General features: G+C 45.3%; 1 protein-coding gene across 1 annotated transcript; it reads right to left on the bottom strand.

Moving 5' to 3' along the window:
• Positions 1–13,859: 13,859 nt before the first annotated feature.
• On the bottom strand, positions 13,860–14,447 carry CCDC184 (coiled-coil domain containing 184). The gene has a single exon (XM_059934567.1). It carries the CDS (start codon positions 14,445–14,447, stop codon positions 13,860–13,862), a length of 588 nt encoding a protein of 195 aa, XP_059790550.1.
• Positions 14,448–18,859: the final 4,412 nt, after the last annotated feature.

The raw sequence follows: 18,859 nt of genomic DNA, 5'->3' as shown, positions 1-18,859 counted from the left end.
CCAGCTGTTCTCTGTTTTGAAAATTACATCTTTCTCATGCTCCTTTCATAATAGATAGGAAAGGAAAGGGCATAGGCCTGTGCTTTGTTTTCTGGTGCTACTTCCATAAGATGAACACACCTCACTTGGGATGCCCTCAAATAGATGTACTGCCCTTTCCACATCCTGCACATCACATACTAACTACCCTGCAGTGAATTGAAGCAGTAGCTTCACTCCACAAAGCTCTACTCTTTTCAGTCCAAACTGGTGAATCTCTAGATAGTAGAGGACATGTGAGAAGCACTTCTCAGACAGCAAGGAGTAAGAAATGAGACACCACTGTAATCAAGAAGAAACAATAAGCACAGAACCTAAACATTTACATTATGAAAGAAAGACTACACCAAGGCAAAGTTAAGCAGGCAAGAAAGACTTTATTTAAGGCTACTGCAAGAGGTAGGAGACTGAATTCAACTCTGCTGAAACAAGTGGCTGGAGAGTTTTTAAGAGCTGCAGTAGGGAGATCTTAGGCCACCTGTGGGTGGTAATTGTTCTTACCCAAAGGAAAGGTAAGTTTACATGCTGTAGTTTACAGTTTGGAGCAAGACACCCACTAAAGTTGGGCTCCGACCCTCCCACAGAGACTAGGAAATAGGGGTGCTATCTTCCTTGAGGATTACACTTCAAAGGGATGGCTCTTGAGAAAGACATTCCCTGGGTCTTAAAACTGGCAAGAGGCTTTTAGGGAGATTTCTATACATTTCAAAAGGGCAGAGAAAGAATTTGTAATTGCAAGTTTCTAAAGTTAATGCGCTGAGAAAAAAGAGATCAGGAGACAATAGTCAAGAAGAAACTTGCCCTAAATGTAGTCAAGGGAAAGGGAAATGTTAAGGCTTTCCTGGTCACCATGGAGAACAAAGAAGTGCTTATTCTTGCCTCAGGATCTCAGCTCCTTCTCCAAGTTTGAAAATTCCTGTCTCAAGGAGCCTTTAAGAGTAAAAAGAAAAAGTGAAGGAAAGAAAAAAAGAAGAAAGGAAAAAAGCGAAAAGAGAGGAAAGGGTGCTTTTTACAAAGTTTTCTGAGAAATAATATAACATTTCCCAGCACTGTTTATGCTGATGATATAAACAAAACACAGTTCCAGCTTTTAAGCTCTAACAGGGCAGATAAGAACAAATAATGGTAATACAATGGGCAAACTTAATAACAAGCCTATACAAAGTACACTGGGATGACAGATAATAACAGAGTACAATGTACAAAGTACATTGGGATGACAGATAATAACAGCGTTCACAACTATTAAGCACTTAGGTTCTAACAACGTTACATCTAAACCTCACAAAACCCTTGAAGTAATACTACTGCCTCCATTTTGAGAAGCAAAACTGAGGCTCAAGGAGGTTAAGTAATTTGCTCAAAATCACAGCGCATTTCAAATGGCATAGCCGCAATACTAACTGGGCACCGCTTCCTGAGCCTGCACTCCTTAAGAGGTAATAGAATAACTATCCTGAAGAATGGGCAGGCTTTATACTGAGGTGATATTAGATCTAAGCCTTAAAGAATAAGTAGTGAATTAAAAGGTAGAAAATGGGGCAGGGTGCGGCGTTGGCAGGGACTAGTGATTCCAGGCAAGAGGAACTGCGTGATTCGTCATAAAAATGTTGCGTTCAACGTGGATGGAGAAGGGCAAGTTTGGCCAGGAATGCTGGAAAACCAGGCTGAGTGACCTAGAACTGTCTTCTCAAGGCCACGCACTTTCTGGTTCAAGGTCCGGCTCCCAGGAGTCACGGGCGCCAGACGGGAACCGACGCATGGTGGGGCTGTAGCGCTAAAGATACACCGCCCTGGCCGTGTAACCCTTGCAGCCTCTGCCTTGGTCCCTGGGGGCACAAGAAGAGCCCACAGGGACAGCGAAAACGCCTGTAAATGCATTAACTAGAAGCCATCCTGAAATGCGCGTCATCTCACGATGTAAAGTCACTGGTCACCAGACCGCGCGACCAGGCTGTAGGGTTACCACAGCCCGGCCGAAGGGCCGAAAATGTGGGAAGAAAACCCAGAAATTCTACCGAGAGTCCCGACTCAGCCCGAACTCAGCTGTGGTCCGGCCCTGCGCTCCTCCCATCTAAATCCGGCGCCACGTTAACCAGCCCGGTTTGGCGCCGCACCACTAAACAACCCAAGAGGCCTCGGGGCCCTGACCTGATTGCAGCTGGCACAGGAGGTGGGCGTGGTCCGCCCCAAGAACCTGCGGCCAATCAGCCTTCCCCAGCCTCTCGGATCGCCTCTATGGCAACCAATGAGCGCCTTCTCCTTGGCTACCCTTCCCGGGCAGGAGAGCCCTAACCAGACCAGTCTGGGAGACACCAGCTATTCTGGGAGACTCTGCAGACATCCGCCCCAGCTGGTGATGCGGGCCTCGGGCTTGGGATGTCCTCCCAGCCGAGTGCAGTTGTTGAAATGCCGCGCCCCTTTGGCGGACGGTGGGGTGGGATGGGATAGGATGGGGGCGGAGCAGGGCTGGGGGCAGGACTGAGCGAAGATCTTTGCCCGTCACGTGCAGTCACACTAGCTCCCAGCCTTGTCCGCGGATCTGTATCCTAGTTCTTTCCAGGTGATAACCCCCCTTTCAGCGAATTGCGTAATATTGGGCTCCTCTTCCCTCTTTAGACAAAGGCAGTGTCCTCTGAGCTTCCTTGCCTCCCTTTCCAGTTACCGACTCCAGGAAGCCTTCCTTGATCCCTCGCCCCTTCTGGGTTCACTGGACTTTCTTTAACCCTTCATCACCTGTGCGTTTTCCTAACACTGTACTGTTACTTTTCTGTCTTCCCCACTAGTCTGTGGTTCGAGTCCTTAGCACATTGCCTGACTATAGGTGGTGCTATAGCGCTGTTTCCTCAATGAAATCTTAAGCAGAATCCTGTTGTATTAACCAAATAAAAGCAAAGCTGTTCTGATAGGAGTGGAGAGGGAGTGTCCAGAGTCCTGGACCTCCAAGGAAGCCCCTGAGGCACCATAATTAGTGACTTCAGCTGAAGTAATCAGTTTAATATATATAGCTTACCGAGGACACGAAAATTAAACATATCTAGAGCCTCTAGGAACACCCTTAAAAATCTCATTTTGGGGTTTCAAATCTGATTACACGTGTTTATTTTTATTTTCCAGTCTAACGACCTAGATAGCTGTTTCTTTCTTCTGTTTAATTCCTTATCCTCTTCACCCAGCTCTGGGCTTTGAGGCTAACCTGTATGGACCACATCAACAGATTCCCTTACTTCCCTGGCTTTCTATTAGGTTCAGCCAGTGAGTAGCATAGGCAGAATATCAGAGGGAAGTAGGAGTGTGAGGTTGGGTATTTAATCCTCTGTTTCCCTATGAGGGTTGTGGACTCGCTTGAGTCCCCTTGCTAAGATCTCACTCCTGCCATGTGACCCCCTCTACCTAGCTCTCTGTTTCTAAGTTTGAACCACCATCTCCCATTACCTCTTCAGGCTCAGCCCCTCTAATACTAGATTCTGGGAACTGCCCACTGCCCTTGTGATTTCCCTACACCATGCCCACATCTTTGCAAATAAATCTTTATTAAACTTCCTTAAATTATTGTGATTTGAATGTGCCATCTGTTTCCTGGGTATGCCCTTATACAAGACCATTCTCTTTTACTGAGGTAATGGAAACAGTTATCTCACATGCAAACATTTGAAGGCTACATGATGTATTAGAAAGAGCATGCGCTTTGAAGTTGGAGAAACCTGAGTCTCCTGTCATTCAATCATTCATTCATTTGGCAGATACTGCAGAGTCCTATCAGTTGTGGTAGAGATTTTAGAGAGTATCTGCTATGCACACAGCCCATTCCCTAAGAACCCTCTTCTCCTCCCATAAGGGTGAACCTGGCAATCAAGTTAGTAAGTGCCATGGGACACCACCCTCCACCATCAGCACAATCAGTGCAGCAAAGCTAGATGGATTAAGTCCTCTTTCACAGGAGTTTGGAATTGGTATGCAGTGGGTATAATCAGTTCAGGGCTGGAACAGGCAGACACCCAACCTATGGAGCAATTGTCTTCTGCCATGTACCTGAAGAAACAAAGAAAGTTAGCAGGGAGAATAGGTTGAAGTCAGAGGAGAGGGAAGCAGAGATAAAACACCATGTCTCTAAAGAAAGAGCCCAAGATAATGACTGCCCTGGTTTTAGTCAGCCTTGGAGGCCCACCTGCATTCTTGCTCTTGGGTTTTGTGAGATAACCTTGCATGCTTATAATAAGCTCCTTTTTTCCCCCCCTCAAAATTATTACAGATGGGTTCCTGTTTCTTGCAACCAAAAAAGTCTTAGCTGAGGCAGTATCTACCGCAATGTGATTATAAGGACTAAATGAGATAAAGTATTTCAAACATCTAAATCAGTGCCTCCAAAAATGTTACTTTCTCCCTTCCAGCTATAAATGGCACCCATGTGCTCTGAGCATCAGACTTCTCTGTTCTTTGTACTTCTTATTTGGAATGACAAGCCCATTTCGCTGTCAGTATTTTTGCAAGATTTTCTTCATTCCTGCTTTTCCTTTTCCAGTTGCCATTCTGTTCATGGTCCAAGTGCTGATATATTTGTGTTTGTGTTTTGCTATGTTTTGTTTTGAAGTTTTTGTTCCTCAATGGATGGAATTAATCATAATCCTCAGTTCACGAGACACCATCATTGGTCCCTGCAAGGAAAGGCTCTCTTGTTTTATGTCTTTATTTATTGCTTTATTCTATCTTTATATCCTGTATCTTCACTCCCTCCACCCCCCAAAATAGGCAGTTTTCTAGTGTGTATATTTCTGTTTAAATGTGTCTTCAGAAAATAGTTATCATTTTGTAGGCATTTATTTTTAAATGTACTCCAAAGCTACTGTTACATGTCTCATTCTGTGTCTTACTTTTTTCACTGAGCACTGTTTTTCATCTCCATCCACATTGCCAGATGCTAATATTTAATCTGTTGCTTCACTTTGTTGCCTGCTATTCCATGGTGTGCACTCTTCACTCACAGTGTTGCATCTATCCACTCCTCCATTGATGAACACCCACATTGCCCCCAACTCCATACCACTACAAGTAACCCTGCAAAGAACATCCTCCTAGTAGTCCCCTGCTGGACTTGTAAAGAATTTGTTTTATATTTCTTAGGGGAGGAATTCGTGGGCTATAGGGTATGAATCTATTTAATGTATCCAAGTTTTGCCAGATTGCTTTCCAGAAGTGGTGAAACTAGTCTTGCAGCAGTGCAAGTTTCTACATTTCCACATTGCTGACAACATTAGTAATTGTCTAGATTTCTAATTTTTGCTGTTTTTATAGACATAAACTGATCTCATCGTTGGTTTAATTTGCATTTGAGTAATAATGGTTTTGATCAAATTTCCATATCCATATTAGTTTTTCTATTCTGTACATTGCCTATTGATATTATTTGTACCCTTTTTTTCTATTGGGTTGCTGTCTTTTTCCTGCTCATTTGCAGGAGTTCCATGTATATTTTAGAATGATATTACATCCTTGTCAGTTTTAGACAAATATTTTCTTCATTCTGCCATCTGCCTATTAACTTCCATGGTGCTGTTTATAGAACATAAATCTTTAATTGTTTTCTAATCGAATTCCTCAGTTTTTGCCATATGGTTTACGCTTTTTAAAGTGTTGAAATATGTGGACTACTCTCTTAGTTATGCCTACTCTCAGCCTGGCATCTCTAAATCTGAGTTCACTGGAGTGGTCCCTGTAGTCATTGCATCTACTCCTCTTCATTGGACTCCAAAGTATCTGCACTGACTGAGTTTCATTCTTAAGAGGATCACATCTTCCTTGAGCCTTTTCCTCCATAGAATCTCAGGCTATGAAACTCATATCTTTTATCTATTTGAAGTCAATTTTCCCATAATCCTGGACACACATCTCACCTTATCTCCTTGGCTATCAGGGAGAACCAAATCACCATAGTTACTGTCTTTCAAGATTTTCCTCACTCCCATTCCACTAGTCAATTCCATCTTTGTTGGTCAAAATTAGACCCAGAGTTGCAATCTCTACTCTGCCAACTTCTTCCTTATGAAGACTGAGACTACACTAAATCAACATTCTCCTCACTTCTGGAACTTGGCTTTGTGCCATTTCATGATTTGTCCTGGAATCTGTAATAGAGTTTATCTGTTTTGGCAGACTCTAGCACATTTTTACAATGATATTACTTATTTTCCTCTCCTTTATCCTCACCTAAATAATTCCTTTCTTGTTTCCACTCTCAAGGTTATAAAATCCCATAAAAGACTCTATCTTCGTGATGTAAAGTACTACTCTGACTTTCCTCCTATCATTTTCTTTAGTTTTTATTCCTCCTCCTTACTTCCTTGTGTCTCTTTTCTTGTTTCCTTCTTTCCCTCCCTGCCCTTCTTCTTCCTCCTTTCCTTTCTGAATTTTACAAATACTGAGGGCCAGGGCAGGCTTTCTGTAGATCAGAGCAAAGAAGCTGCTGCTATCCCAGGAGCAAATTCCCCACAAACAGGTGGTGTGTGTCACATGACTGGCAATTCCTTTCCAGTTGCACATCAGAACCCAGTTCTGTTTCTTTGGAACAACGTACTCCACCTTTTTTCACTGCCATGGTCCAGGCATGAGTCCCATCCTACCAAGTTTCTTTATATATGTGACATTTTATTTTCCTCATTGTGTAAAAACTCAAGTTCTATTTTATATTACCTGTACTTTGTGCACTGGTGTAGAGGCCATAACTACTTTTTTTTTTTCCCAACCCTTTTCTACTTACTTTTTCCAGAGAATTATGGGATGCCGCTTCGGCTACTGCTTTTCTTCCAGTGTCATATCTGATATCCTCTGTGGTATAAAGTTTTGTGAGCACTTTTTTTCACTGTTGTCCTCTCCATTTTTATTTTGTCATCCCACCCTCCCACTGACTCCCAACACACCACACACCCACACCCACACACACACACACACACCATTCCCATTTTCAAATTGAAGTTCTCTTAATTCAGTTAACATTGCTCACAGAAAACATTCCCTTCAATCTTCTGAGAAGCACTGTGTTCCAGTTCAAGAACATATCATCCCCCCATCATTAGACTGTGAGCAACATAAGGGCAGGTACCATGACTTCTTGGAGTCTGCCCCAGAGCCTACCACCTTCCATGAGACATGGTAAGCAGTTGGCACACACTTCCTGGTAGATTGAGTCAGTCGTGGGTCTCTTCTTGGATGTCTTTTTCCATCATCCTTATAAGAATTATTCACCTACTCTAAATGGAATTTTCAATTTCCCTTTTTATTCCCAAAGCAGAATCCAAGCCGCCATAAGCTTCCCTTAGCATACTGTAATTACTTATAACAGAGTAAGATGCAGACCCATTTAATGAGAAAAAAACAAAACAAAACAAAAAAACCCCTGATTTTTATTTCAAACGAACAGGATTCTAGTCCTAATGCTGTCATTGACTATGCAAGCTTGCACATGTCATTCCATCTATTACTTTATTTATAAGCAATGACATAATGTTTATTCACTGTAAACCCTCTTAAAAGGAGACCGTACATTTTTTTTTAAAGTACTTGAGGTAGAAATAAGGTAAATTTCCCTGACCCAGGGGTCTAAATGTGAGATGAACTATTTGATAAGAAAAAGAATTTGTTTGAATTTGCTTTCTTCAATATTCTGAAGAAATATTAGTCCTGGTCATTGTCTGAACATCTTTCTTGACCTCTCACTGGCAAGATCAAAAAAAGTCCCCGTTTTAAAACTTTCAGCATAGGTGGTGTGGTCTGGAAGAAATTCCCAGAGATAATAGTCACCCTCTCTTTCAAGAAATGCTGCTTCACTAACACTCAAAATGGCCCAGAGAATATAAATGCATGAAAAGTACAGGCATCAACAACTCTGAGTCAAAAAGTGACTCAGAAGTGTCAGACTCAGTATGAAGAAATTATAATAATACTATAATGACTTTCAGTTATGTTTGTGTGCATTGTAGTGATATAAAAAAGTTCGTTTTCTAAATAAGTCTAAATAAGCTCTTTAAATAAGAATGAAATTTTAAAATATGTGATAAGAAAGCATGGTGATAGTTGAATTGGCAGTATTTTTTTCTTTCTTAATGGTGCCTAAAATAATGACGTGCCACACAATTGATAGTGCCTTAAAGTCAATAAAATAAGATAAATATTTCAGAGACTATAAAAATGAGAAAGCAGTTCCAGCTCAAGATATTCATAATCTGGAAGGGGGAATAACAAGCATAAAGAATAGTAGAAGTGAGGGAAAATACACTAATTGTCCCCCAAAGAGTTACAAACAAAAAGATTTGGATATTTAAGGGAGGAAGAGATCACATTAGGAAAGGTTCCATGGAGGAAGTAGCCTTTGAGAAGGGCCTCGAAAAACTGATAGGATTCCAACTGGCAGAGATGGAACAGAGTAAGAATAATAGAGAGCAAGAAATCAGCTGCAGGAAAATGGGCATTTCTAGAGAATGGTGAATAGCATATTTTGATTCAAGGGTTTGTTAACGTTTTCTGGCTTTAAGAATTTTATGAAAACTATGAACCCAATTCCTAGAAATAAAAGCACAAATTTCATAATCAAAAGGTTTTTTGCATACTGTTTCTGGGGATTTCCCATTTACAGGTAGCATAAGAGAGAGGAGGGGAAAGCAGCCTTGCAGGACACCCCATGAGAAGCTGGTGCAGGTGACCAAGGCAGCAGAAGTCCCTTTTCTGAAGGAGAAATTTGGATCTGACTGCATTTGGGAAGAATGGCTAAGAGAAATTGTAGCAAGGGCCAGGGGGACACATCCAGTCCACTCATCCAGAGATTAAAAGAGCTGAGATACACTTGAGAATCATTTCTAGCTGACTGGATGATATAGGCTTCCAACTGATGGTATGATGGCTAAAAAATGAAATGAATGGGAAATGAAATGTATGGGTTTAAAAGTATGCCAGGGCCTTACTGGGGGGAGCTTGACTACCGCCACTGTATTTTATGCTTAATTCGAGAAGTAATGGGACATGATGCAGATTTCTGAGGAGAATGAATGTTCAGAGCTGTGGTTTAGGAAAATCAATCTTCAGGATTATAGGTGTGTGAGAGGCCAGGGGAGACCATTTAGGAGTTCATTGCAGTTAGTTTTTATATCCTTCAGATACATTCTATTTATTCGGTTCCCCTTCTGTCCTGGCCACCCACTATTTGGCAGAGCCAGGCCTTTAGTAAGCATTTGGTGGTGCTTGCTGAATTGAAAACCACAAATTTACTTTGTGAAGGTCCCCTTGCAACTTTGTAATGGTCCCCTCACCAGGTGGCACCATTACAGCATTACTTACAGAGCAGACTTCCTTCTATATGCACAGTGCTTCCAAGCAGAAAGGCTGTGTTTCTTTGAGGGAATTCACCTTCTGGGGACAATCTAGAGGTGTGGGGTTGGGGAGGGGGGTGGAGGGAATGGTAGCTGGGATTAAAGATTCAAGAATATTCTTTTTTGTACTGTACATCAACTATCCCTCAACTTTTACAAATATTCCTTTTGTACTTCTATATATCATTTCTTATTGTAGCTGAGACTCTTGGCTGAATTTCTATTCCTAGGCATATAAATGGAGAAAGATGCTTAGGAAAACCTGCCTTTTCAAAGATGCAAGCAGTTTTCCGTCTTGCAAGGAGTATTAGACTCAAATATATCTGGGGAAGAACTGTCCCTTAGTTTTGGGAATACTTCTAGGTGAGCCATTTCATTATACATATCAAGCAAAGACCATACTCTGGTGATACTGAAGCCACATAAAACTGCATATTTAGGTTGTAGGCCGGTTTGCATCTCTTAGAGAAATAACTATTTCTCTAGAACAGACTTTAGTTGTACCACGCTAAAGTTGTAGCTTATTTCTATGAAGTTGTATGTTTTCATTTTGAGATTTAGAGCTAACCCTGAGAGATTTCCCAATGAGAGATAGGAGTGCCAGAAACAGAAGGAGTTGTGATGACTTACATGCAGCATTGCGCTGGGCTCAGACATAAAGTGCAGCACAAAGCTATGGGGGGAGGGGGTGGGAACCATCACCTCACTGCCACACATCAGCAGTGCTCTGACAAACTCCCAAGTACTGGAAGACTTGGAAATAATGGTAGACAAGATCCTTAGTGCATTCTAATGGGTATCAATATAATTTGAATTTGTTGAATAAGTGATGAGTAATCAGGTTTATGCAAAGATTTCAATTCAGTGTAGGAAATACTCTGGAGGCCCCAGGAGGCAAGGGTGTATCAGTTCAGGCAGGGTCATTTCTTCTTTGTTACTTTTTGAATTTAAAAGTCTCATTATCTTTTAGCTCAGTGATTCTTACCTTTTTACTTAATTCTTACCTTTTAGAATTAAGTTAAAACAATAGATCTTCTCTCTAGAGAATATACATACACGATTTTGCATTCAATTTCAAGGGGCTATGGCCCCCTGAAATTCATAGTGACCCCATCCATGAGTCCCAGGTTATAAATCTCACCTGAAACTCACTCATCAGAAGCATTACAAAGGAGAAATGCCAGAGGAGAGTGGGGAATCTGGAGAAAGGAGGAGGTGGGAGAGAAACCTGTGCTGTATCCCTCTGAAATGCTGATGCAGGTCACTAAAGAAAGCTGAAAAATTGCTTTATCTGGGGAGATTTTTATCTATCTGGACTTGGAAGGAATAGCTAGAGAAATTCCAGGAGCCCTGGGCTAAAGGACTGATGACCATTTAGGATGGTAGGCATAGGAAGAGGAACTGAATTGGCATCAAGGATTAAAAGCCTCAACCAGACATTTCTACAGGTGCTAAAGAGCTAAGCTGCCTTGAGATTCATGTCACTCTCTGCGGAATCTGAGCTACAGGGAACAGGAAAGAGGCACAAGAATGGAGCTGTGTCAGGGAATATCTGGGGACATCAGCTTCTTCCTCTCAAGAAGCAAGTCCAGAAGACCATCTTCTCTGTGCCATTATTGAATTATCACCCACTAGACTCTGAGAAGGGTCACTAACCAAAACCTGATCTGCAATTACTTGTTCCAACTGAGAAGATGAAAAGTGAGTAAAACTAACATTTCTTCCTGTTCAGGACTCTTAGACTCTTGATTGGGGAAGTAAGGGATTTCCTTCTCTGAAGAAGAAATAATAGAGCAATTAGCGGAGTGGTTCCCATCTAGGGTTCTTTAAGTCAGAAGATCTGGATTAAGTCCTGGTTCTGCCAAGTACTAGCTGTATGACCTTGACCAAGTCTTGGAGACTGTTTTTGGAACTGTTAAGTGAAAATAATAATAGTGCCTGCTTCATAAGGTTGTTGGGAGATAAAATTGGGCACAGTGTCTGGCACACAGTAAGTGCTCAATAAATGATAGCTATCATTGTTGTTATTGGTGCAGAATGCTGGAACTGTAACAGGAAACTATCTTCCAGCCCTCAGGGACACTTCCCCACTAATATACTTTAGCTGCCCTCTCTAGGGCCCTGGCACATATTCCCCAACCACTGCACAACTCAAAGCTTCCTCTGGTCATCCTATGTGTACAGAGCTGGCTTTAAGTCCTTTTTGACCCATAACTACATGACATTTATGAAGAAAGTCCATGTCAGCTTGGGAATCTCATCATCCCCTTGACTATCTTGAATGATAAGAGTTTTAGGTAGGGAAGGATTATACTAAACAGGAGCTTCTAGGACCTTCCCTAAGTAATTGTATTTTCCCAGAGGAGCCAGTCACCACCATCACCCCCTATCCCAAGAGAACTATAAGAAAAAACTAACATTTGCACAAGACTTCCCAAGGATCTTAGATATTTTTCTCCTCAACAATTTTTGTCCCCATTTTACACAGGCAGAAACTAAGCCTCAAGCAAGGAAGCAAGTCTCAAACACTCATTTACTGTTGGAACTGAGATTCAATGCCAGTGCTCTTTCCATCTCTCTGCAACAACCAGCAGCAAGAACACACACAAATACATAGCACACATACATACATATGCAGATATGCAGGTGCAAGTGCACACACACACACAGAACCCCAGCTCATTCTTCTCCCAGATTTTGTTTGGAGCAGCCTGGAAAATCTCCAGTGCCCAAGGGAGCAGACTAGAGCTGATGTCAATCTAAGCTCCCGGGGGAGCATTCTCCACAAGAGGCCTGAGGCAGTTTTTGTGGTTTCCTTTGTGATATGTCACTCTACTGCCAGAGATTCCGGGCAATCCCTCCTGAACAATACCCCTTCCCTAACCCTCCCATGGAACAAGTGTCATGCCTACCATTCCAGGACTCAGATTTGGAAATCATCTCCCAGGAGCCAGGTGCTTCACTGAAAATAAGTCTCCTGCACATCTGGATTTCTAGCTACTAAAAACCCTTGTTAGTTTGGGAGTCTCAACACGTACCCTCTCCAGCTTGAGGTGAAGGTCCAGGTCGGAAATGACAGCAGGTAGAGTTGGCAATGCATGTCCCAATCAGGGCAGGGACAGTCAACTCCTTGGAACCAGAGGCAAGAAGAAAGGAGGAAAGGCATGGTCCCTGTAGTTGCCACTAAGCCTGTGTCCATGCAGTGGGTCCAGAAGCCCCACCCTGACATCGCCCTAGTACCAGTCAGCAAGGAGGGGAGATGACGCCTCTTTATTAAGGTTAACACCAAGGAAAGCACTGAGAAGGGATACACGGAGGAGGAGAAAGGGCACATAAAGTCACCACTTGAGGAAGGAGCCTCAGGGCAGCCACATGCTCCGTGCCCTGGTTGTGGGGGTGAAAGAGGAGAGGAGAGGGGAAAGCGCCATGAGAGCCTGGGCCTCACAGAAGGGTCTGAAGCTCCCTGAACCTAACACCAGAGCCACAAGCCCTGCCCCTCAGGGCTCACACACTACTACACAGGTCGGCACACATAACGCACACAAGACATTATGGAGGCAGCACCAAGAGGCAGCGGGCAGGGAAGTGTTGACAGGAAAAGAAAACTGAAGTTAAGCAGGTATAGCCAGAAGAGAGACAGTTTTTGGCTGCGGCCCCCAAGAGTCCCTCAGCGTCCCCTAAGTCTGGGCTGTTGCTGAGCATCCCCAAGTCTCTGCCTGTGAACTGGGCTCTTTGTTCTCTAAGCCTCAGTGAGTGGATAAAACAATCCCAGATGAAGTCAGTGACAAGGCAGGATCCACTCTGCATGCAAAATCCTAGAGGCTGAGCTATTATGTCTTCATGCACATTGATAGCCAGCTCCTCCCAGCCCAGAGGCCCTTGGAACCCCATTCACCCAGACTCCCAGGGCTGCAGTTCCCTCCTCAAGCTTCTTTTACCAATCAGCAGCCGCAGAGATCTGTGAGGGGGAGAGGCTTCTGCAGAATGCTGAATAACTTGGATTTCATCAGAAGGGTAAATTTTCTGTTAGCCAGAACAGAATACCCCCAACTCCTTAATTTCTAGGTAAATTGTTAGAGATTATTTGCCAGAGTCCTAGATAAGTCCTTTTTCAGAATAGAAAAAGCAGAATTTTATTTACACAACTCAGGGGTTCTCCTGTTGGCTGGAGAGGGGGAAAGGGCAGGGTAGGGGATTGGATGGGGGTCCAGAGATGGGCGCTTCCTCTCCCACAACCTCACCTTTCCGCAGTTTGCTACGTCTCGCTTGGTCAGGCAGAAAGAATTCTTGATGCTCCCAAAGTCCTTCACCGTATAAATGCTTCCTCGAGGGAGTCTCTTCCGCCTGACCCGCAAGAATAGCGGTCGGAGTGAAGCATGTTGCACCGCGCGGTTCAGTCCTCTCGCGTCATGCGCTCGGAAACCCCAAGCCAGCCCGGGAAAGTAGTGCCCCCTCAGAGTCCCCTCACAGAGAGGCCTCTCCCTCCAGCTGCAGCAGGGTAATGTCGGGCAGATCGAGGGGCTCCACAAGTGGCCTGTCCCCCACAAGGAGGCCAGCACAGGGGCTCTCGGGGCGCTCACAGTGACTAGTGGGTGTGGCGGAGCTGGGAATCTCCTTCTCTTCTGAATCGTCGTCCTCCTCGTCCTCAGGATCGCGACCCAGCAAACCGCTGTCCCCGATCCCAAGCGAAGGGGTCTCCGGCTCTTGGGGGGCGCCCGGGAAGCTCCCCTTGCCGCCGACCACGCCCAGGCCACCCTGGCGGGGCGCGGTGGTCATAATCCGGCACATGGAGACGATGGCCCGCTGGTTGGCGCACACGTCGTCCGAGAGCACCTGGATGTGCGAGGCCTGCTCGTCCAGGGCCCCACGCATGGCCCTCACGTCCTCAAACAGGGCCTGCAGCTGGGCCTTGAGGTGCTCCATCAGCTCCTTCATGCCGCCGTTGTACTCCCCGGAGATCACGTCCCCCACGGCCGGCACCGTGGACACCTCCAGAGGTGCCGGCATGTCGCCGCCGTCCTTCGTCATGATCTCCAGCAGACCGTCCTCCATTGAATGGCAGAAGCGGGCGGTGGCGGCTCCGGGTCCGGTCCAGCCCGGCCTCGAGGTGGGGGGAAGGTACGGGGAGGGGGAGAGGTGCCCGGAGGGGCTGGGAGGAGCGGAGGTAAGAGGAGGCTCCCGAGAGGGGCGGGGAGCCGACGTGAGGAGGTGAGTCTCGGGCGGAGGGTGCGGGCAGGATCGGGAGGCCGGGAAGAGCCTGCGGGACGAGGATCGCGCTACAGTTGCAGGGCCGGCGTCTCTCCGGCTCGCCACGGGGCGAAAGCGCCCTGCCCTACCTAGCCTCCTGAATTGCACCCGTGTCAGCTCCGCCCTCTGGGCGCCAAGAGCGGCAAGTGCCTGCGGGTTCCCTGGGTCACAGAAGCGCTCGCACAGGCGCTCAGGTCGAGGCAGAGGCCAGTAGCGGGTCGAGCTCGGGACTCCCCTCGGCCATTAACGGGCAGCGCCAGCGAGTGTGGTTGGAAGTGACAAGGGCGGGTCTCCCAGCCGAGCCGCGGATGCTCCTCTGTTTCCGAGGCGACGCACGGCCCTTAAATGACGTGTGTCTCCATGGCAACCAGGAAGTGGAGAAGAAAAGGGAGGATGGTTGGGAAGCTGCAGTGGGGCTCTGGAGTCTGAGCTAGCGGGCGAAGCGGGAGGGGAGGGGACGCTGCAGTGGCCTCAGCTGAAAGAGCGTGTGGCTGCAATGTTTAATAGGGAAGCATGAGAGAGCAGTTTGCTGCATAAATCCCCAGGTCGGGGAGACATCGTCCCTCCCCTAGCCTGGGTGGTAGACACTGAGCGCGACTGCCTTGGAAGGATTTTCACCCGCCCGAAATCCTTTCTCTGAGGATGACGTTAGAGCCGGTCCTGCTTCTCTGTCCTCCAGCAGGGAAGCAGAGCGGGTAGCGAGGCCGACCCTATTACCCAGACTAGAGCTGGGGCGCGGTGGCGCCCTGGAGCCGGCCCCGCCCGGCCTTAGAGGTGCAGAGGCGCGGGAGGGCACTACGGAGGTTTCCGCCACTCCCTTCTGCTGCAGTAAATCAGCCCTCGTTGTAGGTAAGGTAGTACAGGAGCCGAGAAAAGATGGGATTCCCTCCCATATGAGACCCAGCACGGTGAGGCAAAGCGCTTCAGTTTTGAGAAAGAAAGCTCCGTAAGAACAGAGATTTTTGTCTCCTCCGTGTCCTCCAGCACGGAATCCCCAGCACCTAAAATAGAACCTGGCGCGTAGTAAGTAAATGCTCAGTACGTTTGTTGAATGAATAATTTAACAAGAACCACTGGGTCCCATTCCCTCATCCATTACTCTCCAGCTCACAGGTAGTGGATTTTAGGAGACCTGAATTCAGTTTTGTTTCTTCCATTTATTAGTTCAGAGACCCTGAATAAATCATTTTCCTGATCTGTTAGGGGATTGGACTGGGTAATATTGGGTAATATTATTTCTAACTCTGAATAACACTGCATCAGCTCACAGTTGAAAGGGCGAACTGTCGACAATGTGTGGAAGGGATGGGGAGGAGGGATTATGTAAGGGTAATTCCCCCTCAGCAGGCCCACCACCCAGGTACAGACATACACTGAGTGTCTCAATCTTTGTGACAATGCCTTTCCCTTTTTGAGGAGCGGAGTCAGGAGGACTCCTGGGAAAGGGAAAGGAGGAGGAGGAAGAAAAATTGAATTTAATACATTTACAGATGACTTCAGATTGCAAAGCAAACAATACCTGGGCAGCAGCATATTAACTAATAATGACCTTAGTAAATTGGAGAAGCCAAGTGTTCAGAAACCAAAATGAAGTTCACAAGAAGAAGTAAATCTGGGGAAGAGAAAAGCTGTATCATTTCAAGATGGGGAAGAGCTAGGTATGGGTGTTTCGTATACTAGTGGTTCAGTGATAGCAAATGTGTTACCTTGAGGTTTCCCTGCTTGCATACTGGGGAGTGGGGCTGGCCCAGAGAAACTTTTCTGGCACTAAAAAACTCTTTGGCTTATTCCTTGTCTTACTGCTATTAAAATAGAAACAAGTGGGGAAATATCCTAAACAGCAAAATGTTTAATCAAAGGCAGTGTTGATACAATAAAGTATTATGCAGCCATTAGAAATTTGATTTCCCAAAACAAATATATGGAGAAATTTTTAAAACCTATTGTATTTTCTATGATTCAATCCTATTTGCTTGCTCATTCCATCCTTCCTCCGTTCCACAGACTTGTGACTCTCACCTCAGTTATCACTCCCACCTCCACCATGTGTCCCACAGGTTATTCCTAAAGCTCAGGAGAAGACAGAAATGCTTTTCCTTGGTTTCCCTAAGCAGAGCCAAAGTGCGCTGGTATTCACGAAAAGACTTTACCAAAAAGGAGCTGTAGGAAAACTAGAAACAGACAAGACACACCAAAAACAGCGGAGCTTACACAGTATAAGTTTATAGCAAGCATATTCTCAGGGCTTATGGATTCAACCCTGCTGTTCGTCTTTCCCTGGAGACTTTTGCTATAGTCAGAAAAGACTGGCATGATTTTCAGATTTTTTGCCTGGGTCTGTTACTTCACATCTCTTGACCAGCACTTCACATGGATGATTTCACCTTGCCAGCTCCCTCACTCTTCAGATAGGCCCCTGCCTTCTACCTACAAGAACTGACCCTGTTCCCAACACAGGGCCTCCCATCTTAGCCTTAACCTTACATTAAACATAGCCCCCATACAGTAGGAGCTGGGTTATGCCATCATACAAGGCCCTTTGCCACTGTTGTTGCGGATACCATGTATGTCAAGGCTTTCAGCATAAGATTACATCATGCTCCCCAGAGACGCTGGCATGAGGTATGCTGAGAGTACAGGGGTCTGAGCCTAGAGGGAGGGGAAATTATTGGAGAAGCATGAAAGAATATGGGAAACAGTGCAGAGATCAAGGGGTGTGGCTGATCCAGTCAAGTTCCAAGTCAGACATTGGAGAGCCAAGGGTAGGTGGGATCTGGAGTGTGGACTAGTACCAAGACTTGAAAATACAAGGAGACAATTGGCGCCTCAGATTCAGAACCAGATAATTTTAGGAATTCTCTGTGAAATTGAGACAAGGGGAAATAGGAGAGGTCTAGTCTCAGAAAAATAAGGGGGACAGATGCAGAGAGTGGAGCAGAGCCTCAGTCAGCTGTTTGGGTTACAGTGCTGGGCCCTCTTGGAAGCCAGGGCCCTGGGGTTTGTTAATTGGGTCCATCCCCAAGCTGAATGGGTAGGTACTCTGGCCATATCACTAGAGTGTTCAGACACAGCAAGAAAAAATAAGCCCTATGCACTCCTCTTCTGCTTCCTGCCTTTTTCTTTTCCTCTGGGAATCACCTTAGCTGTTCTATTCCTTCGTCCCAATCTCATCAGCTCATGGGGGGAAGAGACTCCATGCTGCATAGATAAAGGTCTCCATCAGGTACACCTAGTTCCAAACCTCAAATTGTCACTAAAATTGTGATTCTTAGTAGTCTCTGCCATTTTCCTCTGTCTCGTGTCTAGTTTATCTCCAGTGTCTATTTTATATAGCTGGTGTACTTTTTGCACTATAAATCCAGCAATTGTAATAAAGATGCTCGCTTGACTCAGATCTAGAATGATGGTCAAAATCAAGGAACAGCTGACTGCTGCACCATAGGTCCGCAATCCCAGACAGTACTCCCCAAATGTAAATTTTATGAAGCTGAGCTGCCTTGTGGCCCATCTCAGCATGATATCACATTCAAAAGAAACACATCTAATAACAAAAAAGAATTAAAAAGCAATTGAGATTTTTATTATGTCTCTGGAAAAACTCTAAAGGGGTTTACATTCTTAGCACAGAGCAAAACATCTTAAACTTCTCTTCTCTCCTTCTCTATTCATCTCGCTCATGTGACCATAGCTGTTGCTGCCCTTCTCTCTCCTCTCTCCCCCAACACCCCCAAACTTTCTCTCAAGCCTGGCCCTTGTTTCTTCACTCCCCCACCCCCTTTACTTCTTGAGTGTATTCTTTTTCTCTTCTGCAAGAAGAAACTCCTTGTCCTTGTTTCAGCTCCTTTGATTCTGTTCCTCAGTTCCCTGATCTGCACAGGTACCAGGAGCCCCAGCTGTCAGTGACAGGGGTCTCCTTCCAAGAGGGTAAGAAAGACTGAGAGGCTGAGAATACTCACATTATTGTGGATTTTGTCTGTCACATAGACTAAATTTTCTCATCATGAGAGGGTGGGTGGCCTGATGTTACAGCCAACCTGCTTTGCTCATCTCCTCCACACTTGTACAGAGAAATGGGCATGGCCATTTGCAAAGATCCGAAATCCATATAAGCCTCTGACTGGAGAGGGGGTCCAACTGTTCACACACTCAGGAGTCTCTACTGTCACAGATATGGTCATGAGGTGAGACACACACACACACACACACACACACACACA

Source organism: Balaenoptera ricei, chromosome 10, assembly GCF_028023285.1.
Source record: "Balaenoptera ricei isolate mBalRic1 chromosome 10, mBalRic1.hap2, whole genome shotgun sequence".
Classification (NCBI taxonomy): domain Eukaryota; kingdom Metazoa; phylum Chordata; class Mammalia; order Artiodactyla; family Balaenopteridae; genus Balaenoptera; species Balaenoptera ricei.
Note: the sequence above shows the minus strand (reverse complement) of the source record. Positions and strands in the feature narration are given on the sequence as shown.